Source organism: Daucus carota, chromosome 9, assembly GCF_001625215.2.
Source record: "Daucus carota subsp. sativus chromosome 9, DH1 v3.0, whole genome shotgun sequence".
NCBI classification, from domain to species: Eukaryota; Viridiplantae; Streptophyta; class Magnoliopsida; order Apiales; family Apiaceae; genus Daucus; species Daucus carota.
This window is the reverse complement of record NC_030389.2, coordinates 41,522,995-41,540,820: the sequence shown is the minus strand read 5'-3', so window position 1 is coordinate 41,540,820 and position 17,826 is coordinate 41,522,995. Positions and strand designations below refer to the sequence as shown.

Below are 17,826 nucleotides of genomic sequence, written 5' to 3'. Positions count from 1 at the left end.
GAAAAATTCTCTATCAAAATTCATCAACGAGTGTATCAGAGGAGTTCTTAAATGTATCTTATACTGTTAACTGTATTTAGAAAACAAACGTATAGATAAGTAGTTCAGTTCTTTTTTTTTTTTTTTTGTCAGGGTCTGCATACTCGCAGATGAGTTGTATCCTAGATACAATAGCTGCATCAGGGATTCTTATCATCCAACAAAGTTTATCATCTAACCGAAAGATACGTAAAGTATCTCCGGACGTTTAGATAATAAAACTTTAAAGTCTGAATAAGAAAACCCATAAAGTCCCTTTCCATGATCCTGAAAATCAAAACAAGCAAAGAGAAACATAAGAATGATAATTTAGTTAAGTAGAAAAAAATATACCGTGAAAAAAATAAATCCAATTGTGACATATATTTCTTGACAAACAAACATAACATCCTAACCAACAAATAAGAATATCATAACTATTAAAATATGAGAAAATTTATAATGTCTAACCAAAGCGAGAACTTTGGTTAGACACACAGAGTACTAAAATATTCGTAAATCATACTAAGCTTTTCTTATGAAAATAATAATAACATAAACAAAAAATTTTATATTTTTGTCAGGAAAAAACAATCATTCTCTTTATGATAAAAATATAATATAAATATATTACACTACTATTTAAACTCTGCAAAATACTGACATTAAAATATAAATATATTAAAAGTCTTCCATAAGTAATAAATATAAGCTCACCATATATATATATATATATATATATATATATATATATATATATATATATATAGTAAAGTTCAATGGAGTACACAATATATTGGAGTATTGGAGTACAAAGTTGGATAAAATGTAATCTATTCATCTAAATTTCAATTTTTTTGTTCAATAATATTAGTAAACATTTAATAACATGCACATTATGTTCTACACAACATAAACATTATAATCAAAAGGTAGAATAATGACTTTTATAAATTACAGGACTTTAAGTTCTGCAATATAACTAATAAGCAGAACAATAATGTTAATACTTGTTAAAGTAGAAGGATATTAAAGATTGATAGACAATTATGTGCAAGACAACTTATAAATGATAGATTGTATATAAATTTGTATAATCAAATATATTATTTATGATTAAACTAAAAAATTAAAACTTGTACTCCAATACTCCAATATTTTTGTGTACTCCATAGAACTTAACTCTATATATATATATATTAATAGATATTTAGAAATATATACATACAAAAAATTAAGATAGAGCTAACAAGTGGTAAATGAAATATAATACAATGACTAAGACTCTAAATAATTATCAACGTAATAATATATTAATATATACTCATCGTCAAATATGACCCAAAATACCTCTTAAAGGCACAATTATGCCATCAATCATGGCCCCCCAAAATGGTACTTTGACTATAAAAGTCACCAAACAAGCCATAAGACTTGACCACTTAATCAAAATCATTTATGAGCAATAAAGAAAATTAAATGATATTTATAACACATTTGCACAATATAAATCCGCATTTATTTGAAAATATTCAAAATTTGAATCTTAAGAACTTAATAAACGGAATCAATTATAAGAAGCTAATTGATTATAACATATATCACTCAAGTATAATTGACCAACTTTAAACACATTTAGAAGAGCATTAAACACACATTTAAGACATATAAATCAAAATAATTTCTTGCCTTGAAAAACATTACCATATGACGATCGTAAAAATTCTCAAGATCCTTAATAACTTAAAAGTGAAAAAGGCCGATAAACAAAATTTGTATAAAAGAAAATCATGAAAACACACACAAACTAATATATTTTATGGATATATCTTTTGATCTCAAGCAATAACGAAAGGATAAGAATTTAATGTAAATTATACGTACAAAGATTATAGAGACAACACGAACAGATAATCATATATCTCAATTTCAAGAAATTTATAAAAATTCACCTCCATGCACACTAAATCAAGAAGATATAAATCAAAAGAAACATCCAAACCTAATTTAGCAATAAAAAGATTCACAAAAAGTCTCAAAAAGATGGTTCATAAGACAAATAATACATACTAAATTATGAACAAAGATATAAAAATATATAAGATTGACAATAAATCAAAACTAAAATCATGATGAAAAAGAGGTTTTAATTATAAGGATACGAATTTAAGAAAGAACCTGGCAAAGATCGTCTTGATTTCGAAGTGATTTTTCAATCTTAAAGAGAAAAAACTTACTTAGTATATAAGTCAACTGATCGTACCGGTGTCTTTTCACTTTGATATAGCCTGTGCCAACAACCAAAGCAACAAATACCTTTGTAGCACCAGCATCTAGACTGTTGTATATGAGCTCTTCCACCAACCTTGTGAATCGAACACCAAAACCCAGAATCTTCCTTGAATCATGCTTTTTGAAAGGGCATGGAGTCTATCAAATCAAATCAAATCTTTATTATTGTGTGTATAATAACAAGAGAAATAGGGCCACGCCCATGGGGAGGGAGAGTACACATGGGAATGAGTTTGATAGTAGTTCAGTTCTTTAGTATAAGAGAATTTTTATTTTTTTTTTTAAAAAAAATGAGAATAAATCTCAACGAGAATCGGCAATTCACCGTGATAATTCTTTCATTCAAGAAAGCTTATTATCTAACCGTCGGACATGCAAGATGACCGGGGAAATTTAGACAATAAAACTTTAATGTCCGAAAAGAAAACCGGCCTTCTTCCAAGAATCCTGAAAATAAAACAAGAGAAACAAAAGAATATAAGTCGATATATTTAACAAATTACATCAAAATATTCCCACAATCATGATAAATCATGATTGAGACAATTAAGCTCTTAATTAAGGCATAATAATAAAATATTAATATCCTTAATTAAGACACAATTAACGCCCTCAAATAAGGCCCAATTAACGCCCTCAATAAAAAGGCACAATTTACGCCCTCAATAATTGAGGCACAATTTACGCCCTCAATAAAGAGGTATAATTAACGAGGCACAATTACCGCCCTCAATTAAGGCACAATTAGCGCGCTTTCCTTTCTGAAACCGGATCTCGTCCTGAAACCGCCGTCATCGCCACCATCGGCCACCACCGCTATGCTATCGATCAAGTTGCCTCGTCGTATGCGAAGCGAACAACGAAGCGTATCACATGTAACACGAAAAATCGCCCAAAACATCAAAAACCAAACAAAACACAGGGATTAAACAAACAAACAAATACACACAAACAAACAAGATTAAAATCAACACCTTTCGCAATTCCACTCAAAATCATGAGAAAAATAAAGAATATTGCAAATAATTGTAATAGAAAGGCATACCAGTTGAGCCATGAGGAACCCCATAGAATTTGAAAGTCGGAGCAGCATCATGTGACAAACCCATCTTCTTAATTGCCCCTCTTTCTCGATCTTTTTCTCTTCACGCAGAACAAGATAAAAGATGTTATATCAAGTTTTATTAGGCTGGGCAATGATTATTGGGATGTTTGGTCCTTCATAGGTCTAATTTTCTTCCACAACATGTGATAATAGTTTAAATACAGTATAAGAGAAATTTCGACGAACACTGATATCAATGGAAGGCGGAGTAACTCATATGGTTGGCCCTAAAAGGTTACCAACAAGGATTGGCGCATATCAACCCTGCTGGAGAGCCCAATCCGGACATGCAGTAGTTGACTAGGCCTCACACCCCGACAAATTGTATGAGTCCAAAACCGACACATGCTGCTTAAATAACAGACTGAAATTACAAGCGGTAAGAACGTCACACAATGATCAACTACTGGTACGATGAAGACAAACCTCAAAACATTTTAAGATACTATTCATTTGCTGACAATCGAAAACTAGTAAAATATTCAATCCCTATAGGTTGAGAGTCGGGATTCAAAATACACGTCCTTAAATCCTACATATAAATAGACCGAGGATAGGAGGCTTAATGATTTTCTACTCACTCACTCATTTTGCACACATTTCTACACTCGCAAAAGCTCATACACACAAGCAACCATTTTCATACACAGCAACCATACACTGTCAGGTACGTTACAAAACCCACTCTTATTCTCACGCCGGAAACTCTGCAGGGTTCAAACCCCCTCATGTGTTGTTTTGTAGGAGTCCAACCAGCAACTACTGATACATTACTGCATCACAAAGGGGGCTATATATTCACGGTGGAGGAAGACCCGACCGGGATATGGAGTTATCATACACTACCCATCTTCTTCCGGTAACGTATCCGCGTCAGTTGTTATAATATTATTTTTAGTTCACACCGTTATATATGTTACGCATGTATGTGTGTGGATTCATGGGTTTAGAGTCGCGAAAGTAAGCTACGTTTCAGTCATAACTTATTTATATGAATTTTAATATAAATGAGTATTGAAGTATGTTGTGCGAATAACATACATATAATGTGTGTATCTAGCGGGGTGTTTTTGGATTAATTTAAAAACCCGTCTTGTATCGTTTGTATAGAAGACTTATAAGTCAATCTCACTTCTATGTTATAATATGAGAAATTGAAAATTTTAGGGGCCGTTTGGCGGCTTTTAAAATAAATGCTTGTTATTTAAAAATGTGAAGTTAATTGTAAGTGAAAATTAACCTTTATTTATATGTGTTTGGATAATTTTTTTTGATATTTACAATTTATTGGATATAACAATTATTAATATAATAATAAATTATATAGATTATCTTTTAAGTCGTCCTCTACATATTTGCAAAATCAAATTTCAAAAAATAAAAATAAATCAGTAAAAAAGCTAGAATTTTCAACTTGTCATATTCAAACTTATAAGTCGGGAGTCGACTTATAAGTTCGTTACACAAACGATACGAATAAAGTACTTCTGACTTACAAGCTCATATACTGAACTTATAACCTGAGCCAAACGATCTCTTAATTTTTTTTATATTTATTTTTTAAAATTTGATTTTTAAAGTATATATGACAATTTTAAAGGAAATTTATAATATATATGACTACTTTAAAGAAAATTTGTAATACTTTAATTTTCTTTCAAGCATTCCAATTTTTTCTTTCCATCAACGATAATCAGTTTGTAAATTCGACTAGTCCATTTGTTTGGGGAGCTCCTGATATAAATCAAAATTAGATATCATTGTCCGAACAGTTTTTTCTAAACTATGAGGAAGAGTTCATCAACCAATTTTGTTTGGAGCATTCCAATTTTTTATTTCCATCAAAGATAATCCGTTTGCAACTTCGACTAGTCCATTTGTTTGGGAGTGAGTCTCTAAGGTAAATTAAAATTAGATATCATTATAGTATTGTATTTTTCTGAACTTTTCATTTGAACAATTGTATATATGTGTGTGTGTATATATACAGCTAATTGAATAAATACAAATCAAGAGAACTATTCCTCAATGACATCTCTATATGTCATTAATTACCCACGATTTATATGACATCAACCACGTAGAGCTCATCTTTGCCCCACTCAATCACAACAGAGTCTCGTCAAAACTCTCCCTAAGCAGGCTCTAGGTAGCTTCCGGACCTCATCAGAGTCCCAACAGACCACCAGGCAGGCTCTAGCTAGCTTCCGGACCCCATCACAGTCCCAACAGACCACGAGATACTACTAAGTCCCACCCATATCTTATCACCCATGTCTTATCGAGCTTCCGGACCCCATCACAGTCCCAACAGACCACGAGATACTACTAAGTCCCACCCATATCTTATCACCCATGTCTTATCGTCCATCTTGGAGTTCATCCTTGACCCCAAAATCCTTCTCATTGTATTTAATTACATTGATTTGTATTTACTTTATATTTTAATGATGTAAATTCAATATAATCCGTGCGACACACGAGTGTTTTTTATTAGTTTTTGAAACATATATGTATGTAAATTTTTTATATAATTTTATTAAAACTAATGTCAATAATATATTATTATTTTTGAATCAAATTAAAATAAAATATAATAATATATTTTATTTGTACTTTTAGAACTAAATAACATATATGATTTTAATATATTATTTATGGCATTGAATTTATTTTATTATTACTTTAGATAAATATTATAATATAGATACTTTCATACGTAATTGATGAGATCCAAAACTTCGATCATATACATAAAAAGATTATCCTCAGTTAATTATTATTATAGGGTCATGTTCTAGAGAGAACCACTAACCATAGAACCATAGAACTACAATTTTTTAAAATTAAAAAATATATAATATATTTGTTACATAGTCAAGGGCACTATAGACCCAAAATATTTAAGATAAAAATCAGCGCTCAATTTTGATTTGATTGACAACTTTCCAAAATTCACCGGCGCTACTACATCAGCAGCATCGAATCATTCTCGAATCATCAAATCTTCAGCATCTTTAAATCAAGCTTCTCTGTAGAAGGTGAGAACAATTTTATACATATATATACATACACTCGTCGATGAACTAACGAAACCATTGATTATACTTGCAGTGCACGAAGAACAGTGCAAACGAAGATTGTGCGATAACAACACAATGGATAAGATTAAGACTAGATTTTTTACCAAAACTTGTTGGTGTTCGATTGAAAGTCTTATCACAAAGCTAAAGTTACGAGTGGGGATATTGAGGTTCACATGCTGAACCTCTGTCTAGAGGAAGTCGTATCCACCATGTTTTCAAGTGTGTTGTCGGAGGTGATTAAAAACAATTATCGTGGAATGAGTATTGATGTTGATATGAAAAAGAATGTTGTACAGTAGAGAGCGTTCGAATTGAATTGTTATTACAAATATAAAATTCCACCATAACTGAAGTGGCACATAAAGCGGCACATAAAAGTCCACCTTAACTGAACCGCTACATAAAGGTTCATATGCAGAACCTCTGTATATGGGAAGTCAAATCCAACAAGATTACAATTTGGTTGTTTGAAATGACTCTGATGTATAAAAATATAGTTGTCATGTAGAAAAGTCCCTATATAGTAACCAGTTGGACAATTCTTGAGAATTATCTTAGCCTCACATTCACACTTACGAGTATTAGTCCTTCTACGTTTAATCGTTTTCCCCTCAAACCTTCCGGCGCTACTACACTCTACATATTTATGTGTCATGACTCTACCTTTGTATTTTGCAGAGCTCTTACGTACAACAAGCCCGCATAGTCGCCCATATTCAATATAAAATTCAAATACAGCTTCAACATCTGGAAACATCTGATTAACATATGGCTTGGACTTCTTATCACATTTCGGTATCCAATATTCTTCTCCGTCAGGTGATGTGTACTTGTACGAATCCACATAAATATCTTCATTGAGCTCATTAGTCTCCCATGGAATGCTGAGTAGCAGATTGTGATCCGTTATTTTCAACAGATATAATGTAAGATAAACACGTAGATTGTCAAAATATATAAGAATTGGTGTGCAGCAGCAGAACCTAAAATAAAGAGACGTGAGTATACATTCGTGTTTCTTCATGAACGCCCTCCATTGAGTACCAAATGAAAGAACACGGAATGTAGTGTATGGAAAAATATGAAAAACAATCTGAAAGTAATACATACAGCTAAGTTGTAACTGTTGTTTATGATTGATTTTGATTGATTTTCAATAAATGACAATATATGTAAAATTACACCACTATCCTTATAGTTGATTGTACATATTTTATACTGATTGTCATATTATTTTTAAAGATTCCCTACGTTAATCTTGCGCCATTAAATCCAAATGAATCCAACGGTTGAGAATTGGTTCTATGGTTCTATTTTAAGTCTTGGTTCTCTCTGGAGCGCGACCCTATTATTATATTCTATTTTAACTAATAACTACTCCCTCCGTCCCCCTCAATGGTTTACATTGGAGGTGGACACGGAGACCAAGACAATGTATGAAAAATGAGTAAAGTTAGATGAAAAGTGGATAAAGTGGTGGGACCTATCAATATTTAATAATAGATTTGAGATGGGGGAAAGTAGTGGTTGTAATAGTAGTTTTTATTGTTAAATATGAGATAGTAGAGGAAGATAGTGAGTGTAATGATGAGAAAAATTTACTATTTATAGTAACGTAAAGAAATGAGGGGGAGATCGGGACAAAGAGAGTATATATTTAGAGCATCTCCAACGGCGTTGGCTATAATCGTTGGCTAAATTGGACCTGTAAGACATTATGTAAAATTTGCTGAATCTGTAAGACATTTTGCTTCAATGGTACTGGCTATATTGGTTGGCTATAATTTAAAAATAGTATGTTATTAATATTATAAATTGTTAAAATAGAATATATCAGTTTAATATGGTAATAAATGATGTACAATCTTCCTACAGATTTTCTTACAGACCTGTAGAGGTTCGACAAATTTAGCCATCCATAGGAGGTTGGCTAAATTTATAGACAACAGGTGAGCATGGTTGGAGTTGAGTTTTTGAAGCTATTGGCTAAATTTTTTATTTTAGGTATGCCAGCTCATCTTTTAGCCAAGGGTTTTAGATGGTTGGAGATGCTCTTACTGTTTTGGTGTATCAATTTAACAAATATCATTGGAGAAGTATAAAAGATAATGGGCCTGTTTGGCCAAGAGAAGCAGAAGCTGCTTCTGGCTTCTGCTTCTCTTGACCCGTTTGTGTAAAGAAGTAGAAGCACTTTTAAGAAGCTGAGAATGCTAGCTTCTCTCTCACAGCTTCTACTTTTTTTCCAAACACTTTATTAACTTTCTCACAGCTTCTACTTTTTTTCCAAACACTTTATTAACTTATTTACTTCTCACTTCTACTCCACTTCTTTACTATAAGCAAGAAGTCACTTCTTTTAAGCTAACCCAAACGGCCCCAATGTTGTTCCGAACAGAATCGTTAGAAAAGTTTGTCCAAGAGGCTAGCGACCTAGCGTGAATGAACGGTGGAATATTGTTAGGATTCCCATCTCCTTGTGTATACGTACGAGAAAAGCAAGTGCAAGTGGGGTCTATCTTATGTAGTCCAGTATCTGTATCTGCACTTATATATACACCCATAAATCATTGCTCCTCCCAATCAATTCATAGTTCCTCCAATGGCAAAAAAAACGGCCCCAACAAATGGGATTTTCTTGGCATCTCTCCTGCTTCTTGGGGTTATCTCCTGCTTTCACCTACAGGTCTATGTTTGTTCATGTCTTAAATCACTTTGGTCGGATATCAATATATGTATGTGTGTATATGTAGTTGACTTTTCACTTGTTCTTGTCTTAGCCATCTACTTTTTAATGTTATATTGTCAATTTGTCATAATCTTTTCTTGTCTTGATGATCTGTAACAAAGATTAGTCATATTTTGCTGATCATAATTATATAAGTAGAATTGAAGCTCGGATAGGTTATGAATTGGAGATCATATGTGTGTGTGGATAGGATTGCAAAGATGAAGATTTTGATAAAGTTGCTTCTTTTATAAAGATTACTATGGTTTATTTTTTAGGTATTAGGTATTTCCCCATTTAGAGAAATGCAACTTGCAAAGTATGCAACTTGTAATTGAATTTCTTTTTTCTTTTTCTTTTTTGATATTTGGATAAACTGATCGCTTGATCGTAAGGATGGTAAATTAAGAATTCTAAAAATCTAAAATTTACATTTGAAGTAGATTGCATATACTTGTAAAATGAAATAATGTTTATATTTTTATTTAATTATATAATATATGTAATAAAATATGGAATTTTCTGTCAAAATTGGGTCAGTTTGACCACAAAAAGGTCACACAAACACTTAATTTTGGGACTGAGGGAGTATTTAGTATAATTGTCGAAGTATGTCTTTATGTCCTTAAACAGCAGAATTGTTTGCAAGAGGACACTTGCTGAGAACAGCAAGTAAAGGCATTTTTGGCATACTTATATTTTCGCTATTGTTTTCTATATATTTTGCTTTGCATCACAGAAACTTAGAAGTGCTACTTGTGCAGTCATTACTACTCTTAAAATTTAATAGACCTTGTATCATAGTCGGACAACTGGAGGATAGTACATGTTTACAAGTAAAATCAGGGCTAACTTTTTCAATTTTTGATTCTATCCAATTCTAATAACAGAAGTTATTACGGAAGACTCTTTTTGTCAACAAAAATTAATAAAAAAATTCTAAAGTTGCGCACATGCAAAATTTGCAGGTTGTTGCATCAAACTCTCTGGCACGGCAGGAATCTGGTATCCTTCAGGTATGTTCTGTTTGCATGATATGACATCAGTATAGACTAATTGATAATGTATCAAGGTCTCAGCTTGTCACATGGCTATGCAGGAATCAATTGTTAAATCAGTCAACAACAATCCAAAAGCTGGATGGAAAGCATCCATGAATGATCGATTTTCCAACTACACTGTGAGTTTCTAAATTGGCCGGTTACACTTCGCTATGTCTAACAGGCTGCTCTGTCAATATAAGCTGTATTATTCTTGCTTGTTGCTAAGTTTTTCTCCTGTTAAGGATCTGCTTTGCAACATCTACACAGAAGCTTTAGGTTACCCATTCTGGCCCTCTCCCTCTCTTAGCTGAGCTCTTCTATCTTTGGAAACCAAAATGGTCATTGCCTTCTTGCTTCACACCATCATAAGTGGATACTCTGACCTTCTAATGTTTCAAAGTAAATTCTATACACTAAAATTTAGGGTGGTGCTAATGTTTACTATAGACGAACGGTACATGTGGTAGTTGGTGAGAACACTTATATAGTCTATCGACCCTTATGTCTGTAAACTAACAGGGTCCTTGATATGCTTAATAGCGAGATTGGAGATGCTGATTGGAAGCACTCACATTTTTATAATACCGAGACTTCCTTGAGTCATATATCAACTTTTCAATATTAGCCAAGTTTGATTTTCTGTCCTACTTTCATTTATTTGAGAAACCTTTGTGTTTTGGAAATGGACCCATTTAATATTGCTCATCATTGTGGTAATATGTAATTCATCACAAAAAAGATTATCCCTTACATAAGACAGTATAGATATGCGTATTTTAAGTCGGTATATGAAATTATCCTGATTTTCGTACCTAATTATTCATTATTAAAAAAATGAGTCCGTATGGTATATAGTCAATTAGTCACTAAAAATAATCCAAATGTAATCATTTATTTGTTTCTTTTAGAACTACTTGTTCTGTTCCTATACCTAAATTGTCTTAGATTGTGTTTGGGAACATGAAATTCATTTCAAATGCTGGTTTTGAATAACATGATCTGAGTTGTCACTTGAAATTTTCATGCTGGTATTTGAATGTCTTGAATTTCAAATGAAATCGAAATCCAAATTATTTTCTTTTTCAAAACATGTTATTTGACCAAAGTCAGAATTTCAAATGAATCCAAGTTTCCGAATATGCCATAATAGAATTTGTTATTTATTATCAGACTATGGAGAAGATTGTTATAATATAGTTACAAGAAATATAGGTACGAGAAGCACTGACGGCAAAAATTATTTTAAAGTACGAATTTCTTACTTTATATTGTGGTGAACTTTTCTCAAATCGTGAGGTGTTTCCAACCCTGAAGTTCAACTTAAATCACAAAATGTGAATTGACATAGCGATAAGTGATTAGATTATTTCTACTGTTTTCTTGGGGACAAGCCAAGACAGCTGAAATTGATGGATTCAGCTGTACAAATCTTAGAGATTTCCATCTATTTTTGAATATTACAACTAAAATGCTGCAGAAAAATATTTGAATTTTCTGATGATGGTATTCCGTACCTTCTGCTTTTGATCAAAATGGTCCCTGGTCTATTTTCGCTCTGTTCCTATGCTTCACTTGGCATATATACTTTTCTGATCTGTCTTCTGCTTATGTGTGTTAATCTACTGGGTTGATTAAAATACCTTCTACGCACATCTGTTTTTCAGGTTTCTCAATTTAAGCATATTCTCGGAGTCAAACCAACACCACCTGGGGAGCTACAGAGCATTCCTGTTAAGATCCATTCAGAAATACTGAAGCTACCTAGTGAATTTGACGCGAGGACTGCTTGGCCTAAATGTAGCACCATTGGAAATATTCTTGGTCAGTCTCTTGCAATATATTTGTCATTGTTAAGTTCAGTTTGTTCATCTACAAAATAAGCTAATGCAGTTTCTTTCTTTTTCAATCCGCTGGAACTTTTGTGTACTAAAGATCAGGTAGCTATGTAACTCTTTCGCATCTTTCATATTCGTGCTTCGTAGTTGTAAACCGTGCACTATATTTTTTGGTCTAATATGCATGATTTTTATCAGGGACACTGTGGCTCTTGTTGGGCTTTTGCTGCTGTGGAGTCGCTCTCTGATCGATTTTGCATCCAATTTGACATGGTGACTTCTTCACTTCATGGAGAATGATGTGCTTTCTTTACGAGTCTATTGTATACCAATATACATGAATAACATTCATTCTTTTATTGCAGAATATATCTCTATCTGTTAATGACCTTCTAGCATGCTGTGGTTTTTTGTGTGGGGATGGTTGTGATGGTGGTTATCCTATCGCTGCATGGAGATACTTCAAGCGCTCTGGAGTTGTCACTGAAGAGGTAAATGACTCTCTTAAGATACGGCTTGATTGCAGAATTCTGAGTAGATATTACTGTATTGGCTTTTGTACCCTTCGCATTTATAGTTGGTGACCAACATTGTTTACTCCTAATGGCTATATGGATTTTCTCCTTGTAGTGTGACCCCTACTTTGATCAAACTGGATGCTCACACCCTGGCTGTGAACCTGCATATCCCACACCAAAGTGTAAGAGACAGTGTGTCGATGGGAATCTGCTCTGGAAAAAATCAAAACACTTCAGTGTTAGTGCCTATAAAGTCCAATCAGATCCCAGCAATATCATGAAAGAAGTTTATAAAAATGGACCTGTTGAAGTTTCATTTACTGTATACGAGGTAAATCTAACAAACTGGTTGTCTTATCTATATTCTATTTCTCTAGATAAAGTCTCTCCCATCACTAACTAAAGACACGCAAAAGTAGGGCTGAGCATTAGGTTCGGTTAACCGAATACCGAACTGAATTTTCCGAAATATTTCGGTTTGGTTACCGAACTGAAAAAGTTTGAATATCTATTTGGTATTAGTATTTTTACTATTTCGGTAATTTCGGGTATTTTACCGAAATAACCGAACAAACCAAATTTACCGAATATAAATTCAGATTTATAATTATTTTACCCACCTGAGTTACAAAATCCTTGTACATATATTCAGCTGAAAAGCCCACAATGTTTCTGGGCTTATCCACACATTCGAGCTCAACTCTCAGTAATATCTCAATACTTAATCATCAAAAGCTCACAATACACCCAAACACACATCGTCTTTTTCTCTTCCACATTGTCACAACTAATGACGGGGACAACGATGATTGAAGAGCTAACAACACACAACTCACCACTGCCCACCCTAACTGAGTGCACCTACTCTACAAATGATATCTTCTTGGGAGAGTAGAAGGGGAGACAAAATAATTTTAAGTGTTATCGTTGTGTATTTGTTTGCCTTTGTTCTCATTAATTTGTGTGAACAGGATTTTGCTCACTACAAGTCTGGAGTTTATAAGCACCTTACAGGTGAAGAAATGGGTGGCCATGCCGTCAAACTAATTGGATGGGGAACTAGTGATGAGGGAGAAGACTACTGGGTATGTTCATACATCTTCCATTTAATACCTTTTTCTGTAAGCGAATTATAAATCCTTTATTTTCTGTTCATACCTTTTTCTGCTACTCTCAACAGCTTATGGCAAATCAATGGAATAGAAGCTGGGGTGATGTAAGTTTTTTTTTTGTCACAGGATTATTTTAACACAGAATATCAACCTTTACTGAATCCCAAATATGTTTTGAATGACAGGACGGATACTTCAAGATCAGAAGAGGAACTAATGAATGTGGCATCGAAGAGGATGTGGTAGCAGGTTTACCTTCAACCAAAAATGTTGTGCAAGAGATGACAAATGTTGGCGGTGCTTTTCTTGCTGCAGCTTAAAACCAAATCTCGGTATCAAGTACTTCCTTGCGTAAAGCATCACATGTCCACGAATAATAAGATATGAATTTGGAAGCATCTCTTGCGCATTCTTGTGTTTAAATTATTAACAGACAAAAACGCGCTGTATTCCTAGTAATTGTATCTCGATCCATCTTGTACAGACTAATTCCATGGGGTAATACAATATACATGCATCCTTATATACTTAAAGCATGTCTGCTATACAATATATTTAGACTACTTTGAAGTTACCGTGCTTAGATAACTTGGTGCTATGCTTGTTTACTTCTAACATGAAGTTACAGTATCTTCATGCTTCAAGTTTCATCTTCATAATTCGAAATAACTGATAGATATCAATCCTATATCTCCAAATCAGAAAATTCATGAGTTTGCATCAGGAGATGGATTATTACAGAGCAAATATACTTCTTGCGAGAAATCATGATGAATTAAAACTATGGAGTAATGATGAATAAGACTGAATGAACTACCTAAACACATTTAGATATTACTTACTAATCAATCATATAAAGCTAGTCTTTGATACTCTTCGCCAGAAATAGCCGCCTCCATCACAAGCTCAGGATTGATTTCTTCTGTTCCATTCAAGAACAGAGTCAGCAAATTCTTTGAAAATCCACTGAGCATAGCTACTCCGTTTTGCGTGGCTTTGACAGGCGTTGAAGACGAGCTCCTGAGGTTCCAGAACACAATTTCAGGTACTCTGTACCCGCTTTTCCTGAATTTCTTCTTAATCACTTTGTAATCAGTCTTCCATGGATTCGCGGATGCTTGATCAAACTCCATATCACTGAAAACAAACACCGTCTTTATCATCTGCTCTTGGCTCAGCTGTGCAGTGACAGCAATCTCCAATATACGATCAAAAACCTTCTGGAAATCAGTATTCATATTCCACTGCATATCCCTAACAAATTCAGCCTTTTCCTTGAGTGTATCTCCTTTGATGATGTGAAGCTGCGGGTTTTCACTGAAAGTAATCACCTGTCCCTTCCAAGGCTCTTCGCTTAGCTCAGAGACTAACATCCCCAGTGAAACTGAAACTTCCATCGGAGTTCCAATCATGCTTCCAGAGACATCACAAACTGCAATACAATTTGTTAGTTTCCCCTTCTTCGTCACATCATCCACCATTCTTTTCCATTGCAGCTCCGCAACAGTCTTTTCTTCCTCATTCTTACTATAAGGATTCAAACAAGCCTTGACTATTTTGTGTGGAAGCAATGCTCCGGCTGCAATCTTTGTTTTCCCCTGTTTGACATTCTCAAGATACTTGGTAAACCTTTCCTCATCATGGTCCTTGAAAATATTGGTGTATTTCTTCATTGCAACAGAGGCAACTCTGTTATAAGCAACTGATCCCCATTCTCTTGCACTCATATAAACCTCAGGCAACTTGAGGGCCTCATGAAGCGGAACAAGAACTTGTTTCCTCAACCTATGCCTAACTCTAAACACATACTGATCATCCGCAATTCCTTCATACTCAGGGTCTGATTCACAGGGGAAGAGTTTCTTTGCGATACTAGCACATATCAACGTGTACCTATCGTAGGAAGAATCAATAGTAGGGCACCACTTTCCAGCCAAACTGATATTCTTCGCCTCATTAGAATTCACAAACTCTATGTCTGCCTTCAATAAGTCCGCGAAAAGAGATGAAATACTCTCAAACAAGAACTGATAATCCACATCAGTATTATACATATCCATAGCTTTCTTTGATCTCTCAAGCTCCTTGTCCTTTCTCAAATCCCTAGCCCTTTGTTGCTCTCCCATCAATTTAAACCTATTGGCCTCAATCCTCTCTTCTCTAGGCACCTTCGCTCTTTTTCTCCGCTTCTTCCTGGCCTCTTTAGTATCAGCATTCTCCTTTTCCCCATCATTACCATCCTCAAACTTCCTCTTTACACCCTTACTTCTCGAGCCACTCTTGATAGATTTCCACTCCTCCCTCATTATACTTCTCGCATCAGGGCCTTCAAGTACACGAAACATGATCTCCAACAGATCCTTGAAGTAACCAAACAAAGCAAAAGCATGCACATTGCATGCTAGGGTTTTGGGATGGTTTTTGTGAAGCCAAAGTGCAGCAGTGTAGAACCCTTCTTTATCGGATTTGCCAGTGCCTCGAACGCCTCGAAGATTGCAGATGAGCTTCAGGGTAGTCAATGGATCATGAGCCCATGACGCTTCGAGACGTTCGACAAGCTGAGAAGCAGGGGTGTCAGGGACAACATGGAAGAACAAGTCAAGGCATGGATTGCCAGAGGACAAGTATGTGGCTGAGTTGTTTTCAGTGAGTCCCATCATTGGTTTAGCCATGGAGGTGAATGTGTCTATAAATTTTAGGATGGGGGCGATGTAGATTGTTGTTGATGCAAAGAAGAAGAATGTGTTTATATATGTGTTTGCATGGGAGGGGTGTTACTTGATGGTCAAGTTAGGGTTAATTTATGCTGGCGTAGGCTCTAATTAATAGATTAGGTTTAACATAATTAATTTGTTTTAAGGATGGAAAATGATTTTTGAATGGAAACAATTCGGCATTTTGATCACGTATAACGAAAAGCTAAAGCAATAAACAATCTTATCAAACAATATTTTAGAGAGACCTAAAATCTGTGCCGAGCAGAGTTGTCAAATATAAATTATTCAGAAAACAAGAGTATGATATTCGAACAAATCGTTTACCAGAAATATCAGAATTAGCATGCTGAAGTTATTCCATATCACAATTAGAAGAAAAAAAAGGAAAAATTTATTCCATATCGATCGGCCAGATAGTTATACCATGTAATCAAAGAAATACTAGAAAACTTTCTTAGGAATAGTTATATACCTATCGAATGACTACTGATATATAGCGACCGTCATATTATATATCATGTATTATTATATTAAAATAATATATTTTATTTATAAAAATTTAAAATAATAATAAGAGGTAATTGCATATCGCACCCCCTAAGTATCGTTCAAAAACGATAGAGTACCTATACTTTATGAAACTCAACTCGCAACTCTTATCTATACTTCTCAAAACTGAGATGCACCCCCTGCAGTTAACTTCCGTTAACTCGGTGCACTCCGTTAAGTCACTATATATATAATTGTAATTCGGACCCCCTAACTTACGTTCAAAAACGATATGTACCCATATTTTTGAAACCTCGAATCGCACCACCTATTTTTACATCTCAAGAACGATACGCACCCCCTCCGTTGAATTCCGTTACCTTCCGTTGCGAAATTTATATATTTTAATCAATAGATAAATTTATGTATTATTTATAATAATATCACATAATATTTATTTTTTATATTTAAAATAGTGTATATTTTAAGTACCTAATACATATGTCACTAAAAATTTAAAATCATTCAATATGTAAAATCATTTTGACTTGGACATAACTTAATTAAACAAAAAATTAAAAAAAATATCATCAAAAAGTAAATCCAGTCTATTTGTTTTCGCAAATAATAGAGGGTCCGAATTTCGCAAATAATAGAGGTAACTGCAATTCGGACCCCCTATTATTTACCTCTATTAAAATAGGCTAGATTTACTTTTTGATGATATTTTTTTAAAACAAAATTTAGTATATTTTAATATGTAACTTTCTATTTCCTAAAATAATAAATAAATATTTTTTTAATAGTTGGTCAAAAATTAGTCAATCTGACTTCTCAAAAAGCAAAAAGGACATGTAAATTGAGACGGATGAGTATTTTAACAGAA

At 33.7% G+C, this 17,826-nt stretch overlaps 2 protein-coding genes and 1 long non-coding RNA gene across 3 annotated transcripts; 1 reads left to right on the top strand and 2 right to left on the bottom strand.

Moving 5' to 3' along the window:
- Positions 1–2,613: 2,613 nt before the first annotated feature.
- LOC135149121 (uncharacterized) lies at positions 2,614–3,499 on the bottom strand. Its single transcript, XR_010287236.1, has 2 exons — positions 3,035–3,499; positions 2,614–2,757 (listed from the first exon to the last, which is right to left on the bottom strand). It is a non-coding gene; the product is annotated as an uncharacterized LOC135149121 (long non-coding RNA).
- Positions 3,500–8,959: 5,460 nt separating this feature from the next.
- On the top strand, positions 8,960–14,267 carry LOC108203066 (cathepsin B-like protease 3). Its single transcript, XM_017371779.2, has 10 exons — positions 8,960–9,184; positions 10,195–10,242; positions 10,326–10,406; positions 11,934–12,090; positions 12,298–12,377; positions 12,470–12,595; positions 12,735–12,953; positions 13,594–13,707; positions 13,803–13,838; positions 13,920–14,267. The coding sequence occupies exons 1-10, from the start codon at positions 9,101–9,103 to the stop codon at positions 14,052–14,054; spliced, it is 1,080 nt and encodes a 359-aa protein (XP_017227268.1). The 5' UTR covers positions 8,960–9,100; the 3' UTR covers positions 14,055–14,267.
- A 73-nt stretch (positions 14,268–14,340) lies between these two features.
- LOC108201649 (uncharacterized) lies at positions 14,341–16,434 on the bottom strand. The gene has a single exon (XM_017369935.2). It carries the CDS (start codon positions 16,404–16,406, stop codon positions 14,580–14,582), a length of 1,827 nt encoding a protein of 608 aa, XP_017225424.1. The 5' UTR covers positions 16,407–16,434; the 3' UTR covers positions 14,341–14,579.
- Positions 16,435–17,826: the final 1,392 nt, after the last annotated feature.